The following is a 26,186-nucleotide window of genomic DNA, read 5'->3' as shown; positions in this document are numbered from 1 at the left end:
ATTAAGGATCTAGAATTATGAAAAAATAAAACACACAAAAAATGATAGATTTTGAATACAGGTGCAAGAACACGACTTTCCATAAACTTGGGTAATGCATTTCTATGTATTTAGTTTATGTGTTTATTTCCAGTTGATTCCCAGTGAGACGAAGAATGTCTTTTTTGAGGGAGACGTGGTCAAGAAAGCAGCATCATGACAAACATACAGGTTACAAACAACATGCAACAGTGTAAGAAAGCAAAATACAAAGTGGCATTAAAGAAAGAGCAGTCAACCTTTCTGTACAAGTGCTCCAATAGGCACTAGACAAGATCATCATTTCATACAAGTCACTCATCACAGCAGTTATGCTCTATGCAAGTGAAACATGGGGCCTTATTTGACACAAATGAAAAATTGGGATAAAACGCCTGCTGGAAAATTTGAAGTGGAATTTTGCAAAAGCAATGCATGCAGGGCTGAACTTGGTCTGTATCGCCTGAGCATTCAAATCCAAAAAAGAGCAATTCAATTTTGGTTCCATCTAAATGAGGCAGAATATACAAAGCTCTCCTCAACAATCAACACACCCCAGAGGTCCAGCTTCTAGATGGGCTGGCTGTGAAGTTCACTGAACAACACAGTCAGCGGACCAGACTCAGAGCCTCCTCTCTGTCTGCACCTATTGCCACAAGGACTGAAATGCATTTCCTCTATACATGTCCCAAATACAAAGACATGAGGACTAAAAAGTTATTCCAGGCCTCATGACCTAGTGAATGAAAATAAACTTCCTTCTCTGTAGGGGGAAGATCGCAGCACTTAGCAGCTAAATGTGTCTACTGCTGCCATAATACCAGGAACAATGTACAACTTTATATTTATATTACAGAATTATTAAAAAACAGTTCTATGTGCTTTAATATTATGTAATGTATGTTCAAATCGTATGCATTGTTTGTATGTATTTATAGGACAGATGAGAGAGAGAGAAAACCTAACAAGAATAGAGCTCTTCTTCCATCTAGTGGAGGAACCCTGTTATTGCAGCCTGTTTCCTGAACCCGCTGACTACAATTTGACCTGACTTGACCTGACTTCACGGTTAAAAAAAATAACGGAAAATACCCATAAAATGGCTCCATGCAGCTCGTCCAGCATAATGCAAATCTCCACAAGCCAAACGACCCCAAAGTGACTTGAAAAGACCGACATTTACACCATTATTTAGCTGAAATCGCCACCGCCACTCTAGCCGTGATTTGAAAATACGTCACGGTTGCGCGCCGCGCACCCCGGCCTCGATTGGTAAGACTAGCTTGAATGACCAGAAACAAGACTTCCGGTTTGGCCGTTTAGCCTTCAAAATAAAAGCGTGAGATTTTAAAATAGGTAGAAATACTGTTTTGAGCCAATTACTTTATATTTAATCGTCAAATTTAGTGAGTGAGCACCCACATTACTGTTTGATGTCCACTTTAGTCTCCGTTCTGTATGTCATAGTGCACATGCAGCATTTATAGTTAGTTGGCATGTTTTCATTAGAGCCTATTATTATGACATCAAACATTAATATGGGTGCTTATTGAATTTGACTTTTAAATACAAAGTAATTGGTTTCTGAATGAGAAAACAGCCTATGGTGAAGGAGTCTGCTCTAACTTCACGCTAAAGCTGCCAGTCAGTTTTCTGACTTTGCCCTGAGCCCCTTTGTCCCTGTGGGAGCAGGAGGTGAACTGCACAATTAGGGGAGACCGGGTCATTTTGTCACACTTTTTACTCATTGGTGTATTTCTCAGCAGTGCCTTCCTACTGGGATACCATATATAGTTTTCTAGCTAGATTAAGGTCTCCTCCAAAAAATGGCATTTTTACATTTTCAATATTTTACTGGAAGCAAAAGTTATTACTGATCAAATACCACTTGACAACTTGTGACAACTTACCCCACGTCAGGGCATGTTGTCACACACGACACATGACACATGAGTATGTATTGAAAACAACATACTTCATCTCAGAAATCCACACCCACCACACACCAGGTAAAATAAAAAAACATAAACTCTGATACAATTTCTAATAGTGTGATATATTAATGTGCATGTAATTATACACATTGATGCTTTTTGATGTAAAATAACTTCTTAGTCACTTAAAGAAAACAATAATAATAGTAATGTACCTTCTGTAGCTGTATGTTACACAAGCAAAGGTTTGTGGGTTCAAGTACCAAAATAATATAATATCTATTCAGAAAAAGATGAATGTAAAGGCATTTCTAACCAAAAAAAACCCAATTTCAATAGTTATGACAACATGCCCTGAAATCAGCGTGACAACATGCCCCAACCAGGCATTCCTGACAAAGTTCCCTTCCCTGAACACAGAGCTGGACTAAACCATTCAAATGGATCCTCAGGTTCTAGAATGTGAACAGTGATGCAAATTGGACATGGGACTTAAATACGGAGGTTATTCATAAGAAAGGCTTACAGAGTTGCACTTCATGCAGAAGTTGAGGCAATATAAGGTGAACAAAGACATAATGGTTCTGTTCTTTCGTTGTGTCTTAACTTTCCTTTCCTCCTTGTCGGTAAGCGGTAAAAATAAGTTCCATAGGATAGTCAATATGTCCGGTAGGATCGCTGGGGCACAGCTTGGATGTATAACATCGATCTATGAGAACCGACCGATGAAGAAAGGAGCGGCAATTATTGGACATGTGTCACATTAGTGCTTATGAGCCATTGGCATCAGGCCCAAGATACAGGATGCTAGCAGGTCATTCATCCACCAGCAGAGCTTTGCTGAACAAAGACTGAGTCCCTGAATGTGTGAATACTGTACCGTCTTGTCTACTGTGTTATGTTGATTGTGTGGTGAATACTGTACCTATTAACTGTGTTTTTTGTGTTATTTATCTGACATTTGTATGTCAAAAGATGAATTTCTGTGTCCTGTGGCCCGGCCTCCTCTGAATTTTGCCCAAACCTCCTTTCAATGAGAGCTATTCAATACAAGAGAGTTTCTCATAAACAAATCAACAAAAAGTACACACACACACACAAACACGCATACACAATTGTGTACATGTGACTTCAGTCTAATCAGAAGACATGTGCAGGAAATGGAGCGGGGAGGCGCAACACTGACCAGGTGATCCAGGTACATGAACAGTGGAAGTGAAAGTGTGAAGCAACTTAGTTCAGACTCCATTTTGAGACACAGAGCAGAGCAGGAGGAGAGTGTGATGGAGTTCCCTCACTTCCCCCACATCATGTTGTGTGTTGTGTGTTTTATTAATGTCTGTGCTTGTGTAACTTAGGAGGATTCACTGGTCTGCAGTTCTTGGCAGCCATGGAAGTCAGTCCGACACAAGGCAGGAGACATGGAGAAGCAGTTGGGGCAATACCACAAACAGGCATGCCGGCTGTCTATTGTTTGATGGTAGTCTAAATACTGCTAACATAACTGTTTCGCTGGATGTACTTACCAGTGTGTTGTAGGTCCTGGTGTTCGGGCAAAAGAGTCCTACAGCAGCTGAAGTTTAATTTATAGTTCTGGGTGCTCCCATTAGTAATTGTAGTAATTCTTACACATAATTAACACATATAGAGTTATATTTAGTAGTTATACAATTTGTAGTCTCATATATATATATATATATATATATATGAGACTACAAATTGTATAAATTTGTAGTCTCATATATATATATATATATATATGAGACTACAAATTGTATAACTACTAAATATAACTCTATATGTGTTAATTATGTGTAAGAATGTCTTTGTGGGAGCACCCCTGTTGTTGGTTTGATCCACTAATTAAGCACCTGGGTAGGATGGTATATAAGGCCACAGCTCAGCTATGATACCATCTGTGGGCGCTAACAAAAAAGATGTTAAATGTTTTTACTGTGGGGAGTTGGGGCACACAAAACCCTTTTGTCCTGCCCGAAAAAGCAAGCAGGTCCTCCTTTGCTCTGTACCTAGGCCGGTCCCATCAGAGAGTTTGGTGGGGGATACTCGTCATTTTACACCAGTACTGGTTAATGGCAAGAAACAGACAGCCCTAATAGACACAGGGAGCTCACAGACAGTAGTGCTAGCAAGCCTGGTATCTAGGGAAGGGTGGAGCTGTCAGGAAGGGGTGGGAGTAACCTGTATCCATGGGGATGAGAAACCTTACCCCACTGCAGCAGGTGGCCAAACCTTTTTCCTCCCAGTAGCACTAGCGCCAAAGCTACCTTACCCGGTTGTATTGGGCTGGGACATCCCAATACTGTTGGACCTTTTACACAAGCCTAAAGGGTGTAATATGGTCATTACAAGGGCACAGAGTATAGTTGAGGATTTCAAGGAGCTGCCTTTTGATAACATTGAACTGGAACCAACACCAGAAAAAAGGGTGAAATCAAACAGCCAGAAGCGAAGTGACAAGTTTCTGGGTGGTCCTAAACCATCCAGTGAAAGCTTACCCAACCCCACCCTCCCTGTAGAGATGCACATCCCATCAGACATTGCACAGTTACAAGAGGAGGACCCTACATTGTCGGCATGGTTTGGGAAAGTGTCAGAAAAGGATGGGGTGAAGCAAGGACAGCCAAGCATAGGAGATGATGCACTGTACATCTTGAAGGGAGGCAGTCTATATCAGAGGAAGGGCCAAGTAGATGCTTTGGTAATGCCATAGTCTCTGAGGCACACTGTTATGACTTTGGGCCATTCAACTCCATGGGCTGGTCATTTGGGGTTCAACAAAACTCTGGCAAGGATCGGTAGACGTTTTGTTTGGCCGGGTATGTATACAGATGTAAAAACCTTCTGTAAGACATGTACTGAGTGTCAAGTTATTTCAGGCAAGGGAGTGGCCAGGGCAAGTTTACAACCCTTTCCAATCATCGAAACTCCTTTTGACAGGATAGGGATGGATGTGATAGGACCACTGGAGAGGAGCGCATCAGGCAACCACTTCATTCTGGTTGTAGTGGACTATGCAACAAGGTACCCAGAAGCTTTTCCTCTGAGAAGTGTCAAGGCTAGAGATGTAGCTAATGCTCTACTCCAACTGTGCTCAAGAGTAGGAATACCCAGTGAAGTTCTCACAGATCAAGGCTCAAACTTCTTGTCAAGACTCCTCAAGCATGTGTATCAGCTGTTGGGTATTAAGGGCATCAAAACCACTCCATATCACCCACAGACTGACGGTTTGGTTGAACGATTTAATCAAACCTTAAAGAACATGCTTCGTAGGTTTGTGTCTCAAACAGGTTCAGACTGGGATCAGTGGCTGCCATACCTCCTGTTCGCATATCGGGAGGTACCCCAGGCATCAACAGGATTCTCCCCATTTGAGCTGCTTTATGGGCAGGATGTAAAGGGTCCTTTGGACCTTTTGAAGGAGCACTGGGAGAGCCCAAAGTCTGGGGGAGACAACGTGGTGTCTTATGTGGTGAAAATGAGAGAGCGATTGGAGAAGATGACGGCGCTGGCACAGGAAAATCTACAGGCGGCCCAAGAGACACAAAAGACCTGGTATGACAAGAAGGCCAGATCCAGAGAATTGCAACCAGGTCAGCAGGTACTTCTTTTCCTTCCCACCAGTGAGAGCAAGTTGTTGGCAAAGTGGCACGGGCCCTACAAGGTCACAAGAAAGGTTGGGAAACTGACATATGAACTCTACATGCCGGACAGGGGTAAGAAGTATCAAACCTTTCATGTTAATTTGCTGAAAGAGTTTCATGCTAGACCAGAACCAGTGAAGGAAAGTTTGTTTGTGAGAGCAGTAAGTGGGAATGAGGAGACCTCAGAAATGTTTTTCCCTGCACCATCAGAACAATATCTGGTGGAGTTGACTCATTTGTCTGATGCCCAGAAACAGGATCTGATTGAACTGCTGGACCCGGAGCTGTTCCAGGAAAAGCCGGGGTATACCGACCTGATTCATCACAGAATTTACCTGACGGACAACACCCCAGCTCGTCAGAAGTCCTACCGGATCCCAGAGAGGCTGCTGTCAGCTCTAAAGCAGGAACTGGAGGTAATGTTGGCCCTGGGTGTGGTTGAACCTTCTCGTAGCGAATGGTGCAGTCCTATTGTGCTGATCCCTAAAAAAGACGGCACTATTAGGTTTTGCATTGACCTGCGACTAGTGAATGCAGTTTCCAAGTTTGACCCATACCCCATGCCACGAGTTGATGAGTTGTTGGAGAGAGTGGGAGGAGCCAGGTACATCACCATGCTGGATTTGAGCAAGGGGTACTGGCAGGTGCCCTTGGCTCCAGAATCCAGAGAGTTCACTGCCTTCAAGACACCATTCGGCATGTTCCAGTTCACAGTGATGCCGTTTGGCCTGCATGGGGCACCAGCCACATTTCAGAGGTTGATGGATCATGTGCTAAAGGAGGTCCCAGAGTTTGCGGCAGCCTATCTAGATGACGTGGTCATCTTTAGCAACTCCTGGGAAGACCATGTAGCACACGTCCGCCAGGTGCTCCAGCACATAAAAGAGGCAGGTCTCACCATCAATCCGGGTAAATGTGCTTTTGCCCACAGAGAGGTACAGTACCTGGGGTTCAGGATTGGGAATGGGATGATCAGACCACAGGTGGGAAAGGTGGAGGCAATCCATGAGTTCCCAGTGCCTACAACCAAGAGGAAGGTGAAATCTTTCATGGGGTTAGTAGGGTGGTACAGGAGATTTATCCCTAACTTTGCTGACATCTCTGCAGTGCTATCCGACCTGGAGAAGGATTCAGCGCCGAACAGAGTGAGATGGTCTGATGACTGCAACAAGGCGTTCAAGGAGCTGAAAGGAGCCATTTGTGAGTCCTCAGTCCTCCATACCCTTGATTTCTCTAAGCCCTTTACCTTGCAGACAGACACGTCCGGAGTGGGCTTGGGAGCTGTGCTGCTGCAGGAAGTGGATGAGGAACAGAGGCCAGTGGTGTTCCTGAGTCACAAGCTGCTGCCCAGAGAGACCAGGTATTCCACGATAGAGAAAGAATGCCTGGCAATGAAGTGGGCAGTGGAATCGTTGAGGTACTATCTGCTAGGAAGAGACTTAGAAGCACTAAGTCTCTTCCTAGCAGATAGTACCTCAACAGACCACAGGGCATTGCAGTGGCTGCAGAAGATGCGAGATGCCAACATGAGGATTGCTGGGTGGTATCTGTCATTGCAGCCATACACATACATACAGGTGGTAGCACCTGTAAAAAGTTCTGCTTGAATAAATGTGCCTCACCATGGGCTTAAAAATAAGTTGATCTGCCTCCTGCCTCCTCACTGAATCTCCAGTATCGGCCAACTTCACAGAGGGAAACAAGGAAACAAGCAATGTGAGTGTTATAACATTATTATTATTTACTGTAAAAGTCTGAGCTGGTGTTATTACAACATTCTTATTATTTTACTGTAAAAGTCTGAGTTGGTGTTATTACAACATTATTGTTATTATTTTAGTGTAAAAGTCTCTGAGTCAGTTGTCACCCTGTGGCCTGTAGAGGGAATAAGAGTCAGAATGAACTAAACAGTTTATCACTGATTCATCTGTGGATACAAAATCCTGATTGGATGTTTAATACACACTGTTTTTAATTAGACATATTTAAAGAAAACAAGGCGGTACTAACTGTATGTGTGTGTGTGTCTCCAGTGTTACCCGTTTACCTCTCAGCCTGACTGAAGTCCGGAAGATGAGTGTTTGTGTGGAGGAAGAGGAGGGCAGAGCAGAGTCTCCAGTACCCAGCTGCCTGTCTATGAAGAGTGACCGGTCTAAAGGTCTACTTCCATGGTTCAGTAATGAACCTGGACCCTCAGACACCAAGTAAGAGGACTGGTTATACTGTAATGAGGAAATGTTATTTGATAACCTACACTATTGTACTGAAAACTACAGAGCCCAGGAGTGGCCATAGGGAGAGAAAAAAAGTTTTATGGAGGCCAAGATATAGAACAACGTGCGCATGAGATACATTTAATTCCCTGGATGTGGTTCATACCTGCCCTCGGTTTGGCTGAATACATGCGCACAAAATACATTTTGTTCCCTCAATTTATTGTTTTTCCTTCCTACTAATCCATAATGTGTGCGCACAAAATAATGATGTTGCCACAATTAAAACGGCACATCATTTATCCCAAAAAGCCGAGCCGTTGAGTTCAACCACCTCTGAAAACATGTTGCCTTTTCTTTCGATGTACTGTCAACACAGCCAGGGCAACGCCACATTTCAAATTAAATGATGTGCTCTGACTCTTTAGAAGCTTGTGACTTGCACACGTTTTATATATCCAGAGCACCATCAATTATTTCTCTCCCGATGGCCACTCCCGGGCTCCATAGAAAACCCATCTGCTGTTACAGTCATTGAATTAATCAAATAAAACTCACGTTTAGTTGAATTTAATTTTAACTATATTTCTACTTCATTTCTTCATGTGGTCCCTCCTTGAATCACTACTGGAATCACTGATTAACCCACTGAACTGCTCCTACATAGAGTACGTTTACATGCGCACTAATAGTTGGATCTTAGCCCAATTAAGGCAATACTTAGACTGAAAGTGTCATGTTAAGGCCTTCATCTGATTCTCTTAATCAGACTAAGTTCATGACCAGAGTAAGCAGAACCTGGTTAACACAGCTAGATTTCTGCTCAATCTTTCCATCTGTTGAGGCACCTTAGATTTCTTTTGGCTTTTTCAAACAGAACAGGTCAAAGGTCACCAGACGCAGTAACCTGGATGTTGTATTTACAAAGCAAACAACATGGAGCAGTGCAGTGGAGTAAAGAGCGATAGGCAGATTATTCACTGAATCCATGTAAACCGAGTCATTAGAGGAATCACGTTACTTATAAGCTGATGACTCCCAGTAATGGAAGTATTGGTGTGCATGTAAACGTACTCGCTGATACAATGGAACAGTGGTACATTTTATTAGGCTGCCACATATACTGTATACTCATCAGAACCTGCTGCAGCTGAAGACATCCTTAAGGACCAAGATGTCCAAACCTACTGAGAGTTAAAACCTTTTTTCTTTTGAGTCGCTTGATTTTTGTATGATAACCATTGACATAATATATCACAAAAAAAAAAACCCAAAAAAATTTCAAGCGCTCTTGGGGGCCCTAAGTAGGCGCTTAGTTCGCTTATGCGTCGGGCCGGCCTTGCTTGAGTCACTGTTAGCGGTCTTGATGAAAGACTACAGAGTGCGTACAGAGTGCTGGACCCGACACGATCAGCCAGAACCTGGCAGAGTTTACGTCTGAAGCTCTGGACCAAACACAGAGAGGCAAGGATCTCTCTAAAGCTCTTGGGTGTGTGGCTCTCAACATGGTAGCACACATGAGACAGGCCGACCAACAGGCACATGACAGAGAACAGGAGCGCCTTGCTGAAATCATCAAATTGAAGCAAACTAATCAAGACCTGCAGTGTGGTCTTGAACAGACTAACCAACGCACAATCCAGGCAGAAAGCCTTGGGTCGCCGCTATGACAGTACATGTTGGAAAAAAAAGCTGGAAGAGGTGATCAGCAGCCAAAGGACAGAGCTGATCAGTACAAACAAAAGTCTGGCACAGAGCAGATTGTGAAAGTGCAGATTAGGATATGAACATAACCAGCTGTTCACCTTAGCAAAAACTCCAGATGGAGGAACCAGATGGACAGAAAAAGTGACAATATGCAACATCACATGCATTGTTGTCTGTCTTTACTAGAACTAATGATATGTATAAAACATTTCTGTTTCCAGAGGTCAGTACCACAGGCAGAGAGCAGAGTCTCCAGTACCCAGCTGTCTGTCTATGAAGAGTGACCGGTCTAAAGGCAATCCGCCAGAGTTCAGTAATGAACCTGAACCCTCAGACACAAAGTAAGAGGATTGGTTATACTGTAAGCCTACCTGATAAAACTTGAGTAATAATGATGAAGGAAAAATGTTCTGTTCTGTCATTTAGAATTGTTTCCCTTCACTGTTGCATTACACACTATGAGAGGATTGTATTCATGAAGCAAAGCTTGTAGTGAGGATATGAAGGAAAGACACTGGAAAGAGAAAAGTAACTGCTCACTGCTCTGCAATACAGCTGTTCGACCAAAATGGATCTTCATCTGGATTATGTTAGCCAGAAACCATAAATATGGTTTTTCAGCAAAATACTTTACAACTTGCATGTTGGAATTTACACTCAAAGACAATATTCACACACCTGTGTTCTAAATTTAAATTCACAATAAAGATTCTGAATGAATTTAATAGAAGCTGTAAACTTTATTAACAATATTTTATCAAAATTTTTTCTTGGATATATTTTTCTAGTACAACTTTGCAGAAGAAATGATTTGTAGATACTTAAATCCAACAAAGTAAACTTCCACTATGGTTCGGAGCATAGAAAACCAGCTATAGTTGTGATTGCAGCCTTAGTCCCACCCTCCGCCCCACAATTGGTCAAGTTCCCTCATCCCGCTAGGCTGCGGTCGAATAGTCAAAAAAATACGTCCTAACTCCTAACCACTTTTCCTTGACCTTGTTGGAAAACGTCATGAGGTCAAGGAAAGATGTGAAGGAGAATTCATAAGGGCTCAGGAAAAGACAACCAAAGACAAAGAGAATCCCATTGCACTTACACTAGGATTTTATAGCAACTTGGTGTCATATATTTTAGAAAACAATAAAAACAGAGCAAATACACACTCCACAATATGAAGCAGTGCAGCACTTGACTTTAAAATTTTCTCAGAGGGTAATTCTGAACTTAGAGCAAAGAGTCTCTTGCCTTGGAACAGCCAAGTGGTGAATGCTACGACGTCTGAAACAGAAGACGCCAACAAAAGCTCCACAACAACACACTTTGTCTGAACTACAGTACAGTACTTGGACTCTTTTCTGCTAGACTGACATCATCCGAAGCTGTTTGCGTGGGGTTTCCAGACCCTCAGCAGAGAGCGCCCTCTTGTTGCCGGGTGATGCCGCAGCACCGTTCGGCTGGTTCTCCTCCTCGCTGTCCTCCTCCTTAACCCCCTTGGCCTTCCACAAGCACTTGGGTAGCAGTGGTGTGGAGTGGGCAGGGGATGTTTGGGATCTGCTGGGGGAGTGTGAGGACAGAGGGGTGGACGGTTGAGAACGAAAGCACCAGACCGTCTTGTGTGGTGTGTTCGGCGGGGTTTGGCTGCCGCTGGGCTGACTGTCCTGCTCCTGTCCTGCAGTGCAGGGATTCACCAGCGCCTCCTTGACCAGACCTCCCAGTCTGGTTTGGCGTTGGGTTACGGGTCTCTTAATGGCCGATGCAATGCCTTCGTCATCAGCCACCACATAGACGCGCTTCTTACCCCTCGTTACGGCCGTGTAGACGTGCTTCCAGTTCTGGGCCCTGCCGTCTTGCAGCACATAGACAATGGTGTCGCTCTCTGAGCCCTGAGTCATTAAAAACAATGACAAAGAAATGAAAATTCTCACACATTGCAAATCCATGTTATACTAAATCACATTTTATGATTGACATGTAGTGGAGCCTCTATGTTGCTGCAGTAAGCTATTTTTCTGACTACTAGTGGGCAACAGAAACCACAGCACATTTGTAAATAACACACATCAATGCGACTGCACTACGGAGGCCTACCAAGGACAAATGGAGGTTACATGTCCCACAATGACTAGTGAAGAGGTAGGTAGCAAGTTCACCAGTTTAACAAGTTAACTCATCGATTCCGCCATTACAATGAAATCTCCATATAGCACACATTATTTTCAGGATTGGTTATAAGTCTGATATCGCTTATTGCAGGTTTAAGGGGTGGAAACATTTGTATTACAAAGAGCCCCATAAATCCCGTATTATTTAGGCTGCTATTTTATTATTTAGGTTGTTTTCTCTTAAAGCTGGAATCCATACCTTTTCATACTTTCACTTAAACATTTCTACTCATTTAAAGTGGATACAGACAACTTTTCAACTTTCCCCCCGTTGTCCCCCCCTAGTGTTTCCAAGTGGTATTGTTGTTTGCGCCGCTGTCGCAAAGACAACCGGATCACTTTCTGTTAGAGCCTAGCTCTGTGCAATAGAACAAACCATCTGTCTGCTTATCAACTCCTTGATCATAACACAATATAGTAACTTTCACCACTGCTCATTTTAGAAAGGCCGCTGCAAGAAAACCTGTTCTTTGTTTAGATTATCAAACGGACAATGGATAACTTGTTTGTTTCTTTTGTTCCAGAAACAAACATAGATGTTTGTTTCCTGGCTTCCTTGTAGCTCCTGGTTCGTTTTCTGGCTGCTAGCAGTAGCGTTAGCAACATGGCTAACGCTATAGCTACCAATAGCTACCGGGGAAAACTATTCTATTCCTCTTTGGGTTGCGCAATGGATGACGCACTTCCTTTGTGCCGTAAATCGAGCCTTAATTCTCCCGGGAGATCGTACCGAGTGGCAGACAGAATTGCATAGTGAAAGCGAGGCTTATAGGGAACCAATCTAAATGCCAATGGTGTCATTATTCTATAGCCGTTACACTGTGCAATCAACATTTACTTCATAATGATAAGTTAAAGCAAAAAAGTTGTCTATAGGGTCTTTAACATGTTCTAGTATTGAAATTATCTCTTGTGTACCCTCATTTTGTTATATTCTATTTATATTTTATTCTTCTATGCTGTATCCTATGACTATTTGCTGCTGCAATGACCTAATTTCCCCTTGGGGGTCATTAAAGTTTCCTCTCCTCTTATGTTTCTGTATTACGTGGCTTTCGGTCTGTCTGGTCAGTGTACCTGGAAGGTGTGGATGGTCCTAGCCCAGGCATGCTGCAGCCTGCACTCCCTCTGCAGTTCTCTGTAGTCCCCCTTTAGCACACGTCCATTGCCGTCATTCAGGGTAAGATAGCGTTTTGTGCGTGGACGCCTCCCGGCAGAGCCAGGCTCCCCCTCCACCGTCCTGTCCTGCCAGAGAAACACCAATACATCCATTTGATATCGATATTGGCCTTTTGTTAAAAATCTGTCAGTCAATGAAATCAGGTGGCCCCCTCCTACTCTACTGCAATAGAAACCTAGGGGCATACGCGACAGTCTTTGAAAACTATGATAAACGTTGTTTTGCAAAACACTACGCTTACAGTGTAATCATACCAGTGTCAGTTATCTTGGAAAAAAAAAAAAAAAAGCTTTCTGTCAAGTTATTTTTGGATTCTTCTGGCTCTCATGGATGCTTACTCCTGCTTAGAAGGTGTGTCTTTCAGAAAAAATAGTTCCTATCCAAATAGAACACAACTATTGACAGAAAGCTTGATGTTTTGCAAAACAACGTTTATCATAGTTTTCAAAGACTGTCGCGTACAAATTTATGCAGCAAGGTGCTCAAAATCTAATCAAATAATCTGCTCTATAGGGGGAACCTGTGGTGTAAGTATGAAGTTTCTATCATGTACTGTTCACATGTACCATGGTGGAGAGCCACAAATATCTGTATCCGTATCGGCCTTCAAAACCAAATTGGTCCAGCTACAATCTCGGAACCCGTCGTCTATCGGTCTGACGATGATTAGACTCTGGGGGCGACGGCCAATATTTTGGGGTTTCCGGTGTAGCCAGCGGACATCCGGGCCAAGACTTCCTCTTCCGTGCGCCGGTCACGGAGACGACGTTGCATATGCCGAAATGTCGTCTGGACCTAAAAAACTTGTGAAACAATCCGGTCGCAGACATTGTCTCTCAACTCCAACTCCATTCTCGCGTCTCAAGTTGCTAATCGGACTGGCGCACGGAAGAGGAAGTCTTGGCCCGGATGTCCGCTGGCTACACCGGAAACCCCAAAATATTGGCCGTCACCCCCAGAGTCTACTCTAATCGTCAGACCGATAGACGATGGGTTCCGAGATTTGTCCAGCTATTCAAGGAAGCAAGAGGTTATGTATTAACCATTCATCACATTCCTGCATTCACTTGCAGTGTTTCATACTGAGATCAAAGTTAAAGACAGCAGGGAAAGAAGAGCCACTGTCCATGATGCCGACCTCTCGGATGAAGAAAATCTCTCCGTTGCAGAGCCGCAGTTTGTCCTGTTCCTTATCCTTCTTCTTTTTCTGACTTTGTTCATGATTCGTGTTGGATTGCATGAAGCCACGCCTCTCCTCTCCCCCCTCCTCATTCTCTCCGTCCACCTTCTCTTCGACTTGGATGTAGCCATTCTTTGTACAACAGACTTTGTCCCCAGGCTGAAACAGCAGCTTGTTTTTGTGGTTTCTGCCATTGAGGAAAATAATTGTATGATTATTGTCAAAAATGAACAAACACTGTAATCTACACTGTAAGACATGATCGCAGCACATTATGGATAGCACTGAAATGGTAGCAGCATCAAAACTGAAGTACTCTTGTACTGGGGACGATATCATTCAGGTGTCAGAAGTAGTAGTTATGCAGATGTTTTAAGTGGCTAGTCACTCACCTAGTTGTGTGACTGCTGTAATGCTTACAGCAAAGCTCATTGATCAGTGCAACATCTATCCTGTAAAAGAATTAAAGGTGCATTAAGTGAGGTTTTCACAGCTACACAGCATAAAATGATGATGATGGGATTGTTTATTAATACCAATGGCTAAACCATTGGCCAGAGGGGTATTCCAGAAAGCAGGATTGGCAAAATATCCAGATCCGTTAAATCAGAATTCACGGAAATCCAGGATTTATTTTAATTTGTTACCAAGTGTGTTTCATGCTGCCTGGATTACACCTAAATTAAATATAAAAATCAGCAAAATTCATTAAGAATTCAGGCGATAGGTTACATCCGACCTATTAAACATTAGTTTACAGAGGTCTGTTAAATGTTGAATGACTAAAATAGGCCTTAAACTTGATAGTCAACTCACGCATTAACTCTATCTGCAATTTTCTTTGCCATGCCAACTCTTGCCCTCTAGATGCTGCTTAATATTTGTTGTTTGGCGGAGTGAAATATGACACTCTGCTCTGCTTGTTAACCTCTGAATCCATCATTAATCCTATTTTCAGTCCTCGATTGAGGATGGCTTTATAAATTCACCGTGAACGCGCATAGTTCATTCTCAGCTTATCCGGAGTTGATCAAACCTGATCACTGAAATTGGAATCAGAAAACTTTGAAGGCTAAACGGCCAAACCGGAAGTTTTGTTTCTGCTAATTCGAGCTAGTCTTACCTATCGAGGCCGGGGTGCGCGCATACGTGACGTATTTTGAAATAACAGCTAGTGTGGCGATTTCTTTAGGATGGTTTGGCTTCTGGAGACTTGGATTATGCTGCATGGAGCCATTTTATGGTTATTTTCCGTCAATTTTTTAACCGTGAAGTCAGGTCACCAGCAACCAGCAACAGCTCAGGGCCTGCTGTATGGACTAACAAACTTCACCCGAGTTTCAGCTGGCATGGGGGTGAGTAGATAATGACAGAATTTTCATTTTTGGGTGAACTATTCCTTTAATATGTAAAACACATCACTTCCTATTTGCCAACAACTCATCCTGACACTGGTCTTTCTTAAACACAGGGGCTGGAATGGGACAAACTACATGGTTTCATGCAGCGCTGCTGGGTGGATTTTCTCTGGGTGAGACCCAACACATTAATTTGTTGAATATAAGGCAGAATTTTACCATTAACAAGTTATACATAATATAGCTTTAAACTCACAATGAAATATAAATTTACTTCTTCACCTTGTTAGCCAATTTTCCATGTCATAATATACACCTAAAAAAATAATCCCTCCCCGCGTTATGTCCCGCCCCAATATCCTGTTTCATGCTGTTTCATTGTGACTTAAAATAACTGTAAGTGGGTCCACAATGCATCTTATTTGCAGTCAATCGTCCTCTCATTTCTCTAGTGACTAACCTTTTGAAAGCAATGAACTGGGAAGTTGAATCCTCTTTCAGTCCAGGAGCTTTGTCTATCAGTAACTTGACAGCCCTCTGTAAACCTGAAAATTAAATGTGCAGTCAGTACAGTATGTAAATCATGCCTCATACCATACTTAGTGTATATTCTGTCTTCATACTCTATATGAAGGCTAACAAGAGAACTTGAATGGACAGAACAGTCCGACTGTTTGTCATGGTAATTTGGCTAGTACAGCATAACATGGCAACTATGGCATTTTAAAGGTTTGTTGCTATAGTGACAACACAAGTCTGGGCATTAAGGTCATTAAGTGTGTTACACTTGCTTGAAAACTGTGCAGATGTGTCTGCTGCACGAGTGCTTAGCAAACTGTCAAAATTCAACTGAAAGCTGCTGTTTGCGACAAGGTTAACGTAGCTTAATCAAAGATTGTGCTTCTGTCGCTAGCGCTTCTTGTCAAAATCAGCATATTAGCAAACTTATTGGGTAGGCATCACCAAACAGGTACCTTTAACTTAATACAACCCATTAAACTAATGGAGCTTAGCCCACCCTTTGTGGAAAAGAAAAGTTAACATTCGCTAACTTCAAACAGCTAATGGACATCAGCTAGCGACACTGCATGAAACTGCCGTGGCGTCACTTTCAACGCGACACACACGCACAGCAACAATGGAGGATATGAAGACTGAGACTGAAGGCAGCAAGACAAAAGACTGCTCTCTGGTTGCTCAAAGGTGACGCAAGAGGGTAAGCTAACCTGGTAGCTAACGTTAGCATATATGTCCCGTGTCGCACGATGACGATTCTCTCTGACCAATCAGTAGTCTGCAGTGTTTTCACGTAACCTTTTGGTATCGCCTCAGCTCGCTTGGAACCTCGACGGAGGTGCTACCAAAAAAACGTACCAGGTAATATGGTACCTGGTACCTGGCACCTGGTACTTGCCCAATGGAAAACCAAAAAACGTGAGTAGAGGCGAGGCGAGTTGAGCCGGTACCATGCGGTGGAAAAGTGGCAATAGTTTTCAAAGACTGGCGCGTATGCCCCTACGTTTCTATTGCAGTAGCGTGGGAGGGGGCATCCCGGTGTTACCGGACAGGCGGAGCAGGCGGCTAGTGAAGTTATGGTTTCTACTAATAGGGATCATGACGGAAAACATGAGCCCAGGGTTCAAAATGCTGAACTATTCCTTTAAAGACAACTGCAACTTGTAAAAGAGAACCAGCTAGTGGTGGCATGATTGACAACTTAATTCAACTGCCATAAGTCGGTTCATACAGAATTTAGCCAAACGGTACACATAAAAATGGCGGCCACTGCAACCATTCAGCATGGGAAAGACCGTTCTATCCATTCAAGTTCTGTGGTACAATCTATTCAGCTATATTCCTTACTGTCTTACAACATGTGCCATCACTGCATCCTGGTAATGTCAATCTTACATTCCCAATGATGTGAAAATGAACCCCAGTAGATATACTGACCGTCAGCTGACCCATCTCTCGGCAGACGGACGAGGATGAACTTCTTGTCAGCAGACGGCATGCTGTGGGACTCATTCAGATCCACTGTGGCGTCAAACTTCAGAGGGCCATACCTGCGGCGTCTCATCCCCATTTCTGAGATCCTGAAACACACAAACATTAGGTGTGTCAATCAATGCTCTTAAACTAGGGTTAGACTGATATATGGGTCTGCCGATATTGTCCTTTTATTTAGCATAGGATCTAGTCCTGTAAGTGTTAGTTTCAGGCATGAAAATGGTCAAAGATAAAGATTAGGGTCCTTGATATGAAAAAGGTTGAGAATCACTGCTTTACAGTATTATAGTAGTCAGGGTATTTGAACACCCTCAAAAAACAGACTGCATATTGCAATACACTTGATAGTATTATAGTTAACATTTTAAATCTTAGGCCTTAAGGAAGCTAAACAGAAAAATGTATATATTTACAGTGTAGCATTTTCAACAATAAGTTGAGACTCTGCTCGGTGGTTGGTCCTCATCTCAATGGCCCCTGGCCCAAGACTGTGAAACAGGTCGTGTAGGGTGTTCCCAGGCTGGATACTGGGAAGCTGCCTAATATCACCTACACAAAAAACACACAGAAGGAAGATTTACATACATTCAGCAGTCAGCTTTATTCAATATCTAACAGAACATTACAATAAATCTAAACCAACTAGCCCCACCAGACGGGCTGCAGCGTTCTGAATGTGCTGTAAAGGTCTGATGGCAGAGGGGGATAGCCCAGCCAGAAGAGCGTTGCAGTAGTCCAGGCGGGAGATTACAAGTGCCTGGACCAGGAGTTGTACCGCTTCCCTTGTAAGGAACAGGCAAATTTTGCAGATATAGAGGGAGAACCTACAGCAATGTGCAATGTAGGCAGAGCAGGACAGTTGGTTGTCAGTTGTTGGTTCTTGGCAGTCGGAGAAGGCAACAGAATGATGCTCTCAATGGTGATGGAGAGGTCTGTGTGAGGGTGATCTTTCTCTGGGAGAAAGAGTAGCTCCATCTAGGCAAGATTGAGCTTGAGGTGGTGCACAGACAACCAAGCACTGATGACATCAGCAGTAGTAGCTGTAGTAGTAGTAGTAGTAGTAGCAGTAGCAGTGGTAGTAGTAGTGGTAGTAGTAGTAGTAGTAGCAGTAGTAGCACTAACAGTGGTAGTAGTAGCAGTAGTAGCACTAGCAGTAGCAGTGATGGTAGTATTAGTAGTAGCAGTAGTAGTAGCACTAACAGTGGTAGTAGTAGCACTAGCAGTGGTAGTAGCAGTAGTAGTAGCACTAGCACTAGCAGTAGCAGTAGTAGTAGCAGTAGCAGTAGTAGTAGCACTAGCAGTAGTGGTATTAGTTGTAGCAGCAGTAGTGGCAGCAGGAACAATAGTGGTCATAGTAGTCGCAGTCCATTTAGTACTAGCCGCAATAGTAGTAGTAGTACTAATAGCAGTAGTACTAGTAGCGGCAGGGTTTTAGTGACCCATGGTCTAAATGTTGTGTAAGTCGTCATTAAAATGGTGAAATGTCAAGTTTTTTAATATATCAAAATATAAGAAGCCTCAATCCAAAAATATTGTTACTGGCCTTCAAAAAGAAGCATGGGTTGAACCCTGTTTGCTTTGATTGTAAACCGAGTGAAATGTTAATCATAATGTTGTAGTGAATGCTACAGTGTTTTGGAGCTCACCCAGTAGGATGAACTTCCTGAGCTGGGCGTGTTTGGTTAGCATGGTGAGGATGGAGTGGAGGAGCTGGACACACACCAGGCTGCCTTCGTCCACCACGAAAACACGAACATCCTGGAACATCCACTTCTTATGGCCATTCTCATCTTCCTTCTTGTGCATGAAACTCCACAGCACCTAGGGGAATGAGAGAGAGAGAGGAAAAACCTTTGAGGTGTTCACATGCAACCATTTACAATAACCTGGAGAAGCTCTCCCAAATGTAAGAAACCAAAATGAGATAATGTGGCCAGCAGCAGCAGCAGCAGGGTCCAAGCATACTTTGAAAAGACAGAGAAAACATTACAGAAGGTAGACAAGGTAGAGAGACACAGACAAGTTTCGTGAAGACCGGACATGCTCGATTAGTTATAACTAATGTTGTTAGCCTGTGACTTTTGTCAAGTTTATCATTAAATTGCAACCATATTGTTCATCGCACATTGTTCAAATTAGTTACAATGGCCAAATTTTCCATTGGAAAAAATGACCCTTATATGACCCTAAATATGGCTTAATATCCAGAATACTATGCATGTAAACATTAGGTTCTCAAAGAGAAATGTGACACAGGATACATTGTTGTTCAGCATATAACTAACGGAAGCCCACGAAAGACGAGCTGAACTGTTAAATAGGTACAGTTAAACTGTATATACTATACTGTTTGGGATTGCTAATATTGTCCGTTATTAAAAAGAGAATTGGTTCAGTCAGCGTAGTGCACCTTCAATATGATGGATATGATGCAATTTGATCATTTACATATTCATTGTGGAACTGGTTGTCTAAGGGAAGCTGATTTTAATGAGTCTTTATTATTATGATTATTATTTGATTTCAATTGAGAGTTTTAGTGTCCCATGGTCTAAATGCTGTTTTGGTGGCTTTTGCACCCTGACAAGAATTATTGCGGAAACAGTGATTACTTGGAATTTCTTGCCATGAAAATGGTCACATTGAAACATATTGAATATTGTCAAAAGATATTGGTTATCGGCAGTTTAAATACAAAAATATTAGTATTGGCCTTCAAAAAACCATACTGGTGTATCTCTAGATTAAAGCTGCAATATACAACTTTTTGGGCATGAAAATAACAATAAATAGGATATTCTACGTTATCAGTCTCTGTGGGTCTTTGTGTGTCTGTGACCCTGTGTGTTCATGCCTAGATCTATCTGTTTACCGGAAATTGCCTTTTCAATTATGTTGGGATGTTTCAGAGCGTATACCATTTGCTGTGGGCGTATTGTATGAGCGTGGCCATCAGTGAGATGGTTGTAGCTATCAAGGTGAGGCTAGTGACCAGCCGGGAAGCAGGGAAGTCATAGCACTATCAACAACGGAGGAAAGCAGTAAGAAAAGAAAGAAGAGCAAAGCTACATGTTCAAACACATGGTGAACATCAGAGTTGCTTTTGTAATTGCAGATTGGCTGCATTCGGCGTCTGCTTCAACACCTGTGGGGGCTTTACGGATGCCAGTTACCTCAGTTTCAGGCTAGATGAGAACTGTCCTGTTGGGGTGGGAACTTGACCAACTGGGGGGACTAACAATACACTTCCTGTCTCAAGGAGAAAACATATTGTAGCTTTCAGATACCGCCTCTCCAATCCCTACCTGATGTAGAGTGTATGCCTTGAAACCAGTCTTCTTGGTCAGTAGAGATGCAGCTCTGCCTGTAGGAGCAGTCAACAGGATCTCCATTTCGTTAGTTATCGGTCTGCTCCCGTCCTTCTCCTTCTCCTCTTCGTCCTTTTCCTCTGACTGAGTGAGGAGGCTGGGTGAGCCTGGCGGGTAGTCCCACTCCTGGGATCCTCCAGTGTCATTCTCAAAGTCCATGCAGGCGTTCTTGATCTCCTGTTGGTTGCAGTTGTGCTGCCGCATGGCAGCTTTGAACACCCGGCAGACCACTGTGGTCTTCCCACAGCCGCCTTTACCGCTGATGACCGTCACTGGGTTGGCACAGATCATCTCTACAGCCCGGACCTGGTCTGTATCCAGCTCAATGGGGGGAAGGACCTGGTCTGCTGCTGCCTGGCCCGGTCCAGCCCTCTGCTCTGAGGACTCAGATGATGAGACTGGGTGAGTGTTAGCTTCTGATTGGATCAGAGGGATTTCTTCCCCGTGAGCAAGTGGAACAGATATGTTTGTTGGGTCTGGGACTGAAGGGTTGCCTTCAGAATCAGCATTTTCATCATGGCGAGTTGTTTCTTGCTCTGACTCCAATATCAGCCTCTTCTCAGCATCTGCACACAGCACCTCTCTGGCATTCAGAGGAATTTTCCACGGCTCATACTCCACCAGGGAGCGCAAGCATTCGGCGATACCCATCTCATATACCTTAAAGTTTTGCAGCGCCACCCTCTGTTTGTCGCGCACCACTACACCCTGCTCCTTGAGGAAATGAATGGCTTTCCAGGCTTGTACGTCAGACATCTTCGGGAGTAGGACGTCACAAAGACCCTTCAGCTCCATGTAGGTGCTGCCTGTGCCATGGCAATGCTTCTTCAGCTGCTCGTACACATGCAAGGCGTTACGCTGAAGCTCTGGGATTTTGTGGAACAGGCTGCAATCCACGAACGCCTTGAGCTGAGCCTCACAGCGCACCAGTTTCAGTTCCTTGTACACAAGCTTAAGAGAAAAGAAAGAGAAATTGAAAATCAAGAGCACAAGAACACACAAATACCTTCACTGAGGCTTGACACAAGATGTTGCACTTGTAGCTGGCAGATTTGGCAAACATATTGGAACCTTACATAGTTAAATCCCAGCTTCCACACATCATCTGTTATGATTTCTTCCAATTTGGCCAGCGAGCTCAGGTCCACCCCCTCCTCTTCCTCCTCGTCATCCTCTTGTTGTGTGGGCAGTGCAGCCTGTCTAGCTTGTGTGGCCTGAGTGGCTGGCAGAGTCTTTCTTCTCTTGCCATTTCCAAGCAGTTCAACAAACTGGCCAGGCAACAGGGTTGGCAGGTATTTCATCACATTAGGATACAGACAGGATGCATGCACTTGCATCCCTGCAACTGAAACAGAAAAGATTCAGTATTAAAGATGTACAAGCCACATGTGAGGTAACTATGAACCTGAGACAGGAAAGACTTAGAGAGAGGAGGATGACATGCAACAAAGGTCCTGGGCCGGATTTGACCCCAGGACGTCACCAGGACACCCCTTCATTCCCTTTTTAGCCTTTATCAAGACAGGGGGTTTTCTGAGCATGCCGTTCTTTTTCAGCACCACCCTGCTTCACATTCACAGTTAAGGGTAAATTATATGTGTGCACTGAATTGCCGCAGTAGCAACAGCGTAGGTGCCTAATGCCTATGGTCCGAGCATTTATGGTTCTGCGTCCTTGATTGGCCGAAACGCTAGACGGCAGTGCCGTGCTTTGTTAACACGGAAATAATAACAGAAGAAGTAGTGTTTACATTCTCTGAAGCTTGTGTTCTAGCTAGAGCTGCAACGATTATCGATTAGTTGTCAACTATTAAATTAATCGCCAACTATTTTGATAATCGATTAATTGGTTTGAGTAATTTTTTAAGAAAAATAACAACATTTTTCACCATTTTCTGACATCTGACAGTTACATTTTTGGATAGGTGCACGTAAACTATGGCGGCAGCCTCTTTGGTCTACGCTGTACTGATGACGTAGCTACGGCGTCAGTCAACGCAGAAGTATGATTTAACCTTTACACATCCACATTTGGGAGCTGCCCAGTAAAACCACTGAGCAGCTCCACTGGTGCAGCTTGGGTTTAAGTGCCTTGCTGAGAGGCACCTCAATATCAGTTGTCATGGGAAGGGAGTGCTACAATTACCAAGCATTCATGTAGACAGAGAAAACACAGTATTATTAATTTGGGAACCATCTTATTCATAACACTCAGGTCTTATAGATAGTTGTTAACAAACCTGATTCTGGCAGACGGGCTGCAATGTACTGAGCAACTCCTGCATTGGCCCCTTCTGAAAATTCACCGAGGACTTCCATCAGGTTGCAAATGGAGACATCTGTATTTTTTGGCAACCACTCAAAGAACTGTGCAATAAACTCTGGTTCTATTTGGCAAGCAGCTAGAAACAGGGACACAATAGGACGCCAGCCTTCTCTGTCCAGGTCGGAGCGTAGCTTGTAGGAAGGATACCCCTTCACAACCAGCTTGTCCCTCTGTCGTCGGACAGAACATGTCACCTCCCACCAAGGACTCCTGAGAGCGAATCCTCCCTCCACTTGGTGGGTTCCTCCAGACAAGACCTGGAACTCAACTGTACACAATAGGAACAAGATCAGTAGGGTGCAACCGATGGGGGGTTTTGAAGGCAGATACTAATATCTATGTATTAAAGCTGCAAATAAATGATATTTTGTTCCAATATTCAGTTTTTCTGGGGGTTTTTTATACCAAAGATTACAAGTATTCACCCTTTCCCCTTAGTATTTTATTCTTGTCAAATGAAAAAGCTTCTGAAACAGCCATTAGATTGGTTGTCAATCAGTGGTTCTCAACATGGGGTCCATGGACCACCTGGGGTCCTTGAGGGGGTTTCAGGGGGTCCCCAGCAAATTGATGAATTGTTAAACTTCACCATTATATCATTTACAAGAAGTTAACACAGTTACAGAATGTAGAAGAATGGCTGTTTTGATCATAGTTTCACTGTTATCTCTTTGCCAACAATACAGATAGTCATAGAATTCTGGACAAAATCATATCTAACAATAAAAATATTCTCATATTTGGGTCCGAGAGACAAATGGGGGTGCATGGCCCTAATGTGTACTAACTTAGGGATCCTTGATATGAAAAAGGTTGAGAATCATTGCTTTAGACCATGATGGGACACTAAAACTCAGACTAAGGGGCTCAAAACCCGCCGTAAAAAATACCACCTGTTCTACTCAGACGGTATAATGCTGAAATGAACGTTAACTAATGAAAATGAATGTAAATTATTTAAAAATCAAAAGATGAAGTCACAGTGTGTCCTATGAGATTAATTATCATTGGAAACGTGAAAATGTTTAATAAATATGACTCACGCACTGGCTTTGATTGCGGTTGTGTACGGCAATTTCCATCTGATTTGATTCAGTTTATGATTAAAAAAGAGAAGATGACCATGCGCACATCCCATAAACTTTTTAGCATGTGCTGGAGTAGAGCTAAAGTCTTTAAGAAAGAACGCTGCTGCCAATGCTCCCATATATTATATATCTTACAACGTTTTGATAGGTCTTCATCAGGTGACGATCACCACTGGCCAATTTATAATTTCAGTGACATCATAACATTCGGTTTAGAATAGCGGTTTTTATGAATTAGCCCCTAATACACTTATTTTAGGGTTTGCAGCACTTTTTGCAGCTCTCTTCCTAACTGCTGCAGGACTTTTTAGAACTGCGTCACACCAGAGCCACTGAGAGAAAGAACAAAAAATCCCTTTCTCTCAATGGCTAGCACTAGTCACCGTCACGTTACCGCCCACCACTTTGTATGACACCGAGAAGCCGCAACAGGCAACGTTGTTCACATTTAAAATTTACCGGGAAAAAAAAAATGATGGCGTAAATTGGATTTGTGCCCAATTGAAGACTTTATCCGAACGGTTACTAAAAAAAACTCTCGAGCCATGTTTTAAGAGGTGTACGTTTGCCGATATACATGAACGTCACATTAAATTGCCACATATTGGATGGAGTTGAGTGTCACGTACTCTCCATAACTACAACAACATGCACCTGGGGTAAACAACCACCAATACAACACAAAGAACAAAACCACCACCGCAACAACAACATAACATCACTACTACAACACCAAGCACAATCAATCCTGACCTTTGTTTTTCCGAGGAACCGAGGACTGGAGCATTTGTCCCCCGGAGGAAACACTGTTCATCTCGGTCATATCCAGAAAATCAGGCTGTTTTTCTTCCTCTTCCTCCTCCTCTTCAGACTCTTCAGCTTCATCCTCCACTCTGGAAACTTTCTTCTCAGGTAATATGTACCCTATAAGGGTGAGTTCTTGAGCTGACCTCGCTCTCCTCGCTGTTGACATATCGAAAACCTACACGGTACATTCCCCGGGAGAACGGTGTATATGGCGCCTGCAGACTCGCTACAAGAGATGCATGAAGAGATGCCCCCACCGGCTACGTCCGCTACGTCAGTACAAGAAACGCAGACGCACCCTGAGAATATGGTGGCCGAAATGGGGAGGAGGGTCGGACAGTGGAACCAGCCTAAAACCTGTTTTGTCGCCGGTGCGCATTTCCTTTTCAAAATAAAAGCCCCTAGAGGCTGCCACTAAAAACACAGTTGTGAATCGTGAAATCTCTGTAACTAATAATCAATAATGTAGCAAATTTTTTAAAAGGACGATGCTGAGGTGGCATAACAAATAGAAAGGTAGGGGGCATGCAGTCTTATTAATAATATAATTTCCTTGTCACGTTGATATAACAGAGTACTTTTCATAGAATTTGGAATTGAACATGTCAAATAAATTTGAAATAACAATGTAGAGCAAAAAAAATAAATTCTTAAATTTAAAAACCTGCGGTTTACAATTGGGCTAATCCTAAATAAGCTAACTAAAGAATAACCCCACCACCAAAAACCAAATTGTGATTGAAGTAGTCTAATTGTATACTTAATTCACTGATAGAGTTCTTGATACAAGAAGTAACAGCCCCCACACTTACAATGACGATAGGTTTCTTCGATACATTTTCTTATCCCTCTCCTGTAGATTCAATTTCACGCCCATTTCAAGAAGGCACAAACTTTTTTCCTCTTTCTGTGTGAATTAATGCATCAACCGCATCTGCATTGTCACTATCACAGTTTCTTGGAGGGGGTTCTGTGATTAACGTGTTTATTTATTATCAACAAGAGAAATACCATTTTGTTAAAACATCAAGACATTTATTTTGAAGGCTAAGAAATTCTACCGGAAGTGATTTTCCTTCTTGTGGCTAGTTTAGTTAAACTTACTACGTACTATGACTCTCTTCAATACTCTTTTAATATATTTTTGCTTTTCATTATGAATTTCAAACGC

General features: G+C 43.0%; 1 protein-coding gene across 1 annotated transcript; it reads right to left on the bottom strand.

Moving 5' to 3' along the window:
* Window positions 1-10,270: 10,270 nt before the first annotated feature.
* LOC139650417 (DNA helicase B-like) lies at window positions 10,271-25,222 on the bottom strand. Its single transcript, XM_071527083.1, has 12 exons — window positions 24,962-25,222; window positions 23,035-23,388; window positions 21,872-22,140; window positions 20,733-21,746; window positions 19,074-19,248; window positions 17,841-17,976; window positions 17,371-17,513; window positions 15,878-15,962; window positions 14,452-14,511; window positions 14,018-14,246; window positions 12,777-12,944; window positions 10,271-11,420 (listed from the first exon to the last, which is right to left on the bottom strand). Exons 1-12 carry the CDS (start codon window positions 25,179-25,181, stop codon window positions 10,896-10,898), a joined length of 3,378 nt encoding a protein of 1,125 aa, XP_071383184.1. The 5' UTR covers window positions 25,182-25,222; the 3' UTR covers window positions 10,271-10,895.
* Between the last annotated feature and the right edge of the window lie 964 nt (window positions 25,223-26,186).

The sequence above is a fragment of the Centroberyx affinis genome, unplaced genomic scaffold, assembly GCF_046629955.1.
Source record: "Centroberyx affinis isolate AG114_WGS23_722 - 3 ecotype Tasmania unplaced genomic scaffold, CSIRO-AGI_Caff_v1 ptg001490l_1, whole genome shotgun sequence".
Classification (NCBI taxonomy): domain Eukaryota; kingdom Metazoa; phylum Chordata; class Actinopteri; order Beryciformes; family Berycidae; genus Centroberyx; species Centroberyx affinis.
Note: the sequence above shows the minus strand (reverse complement) of the source record. Positions and strands in the feature narration are given on the sequence as shown.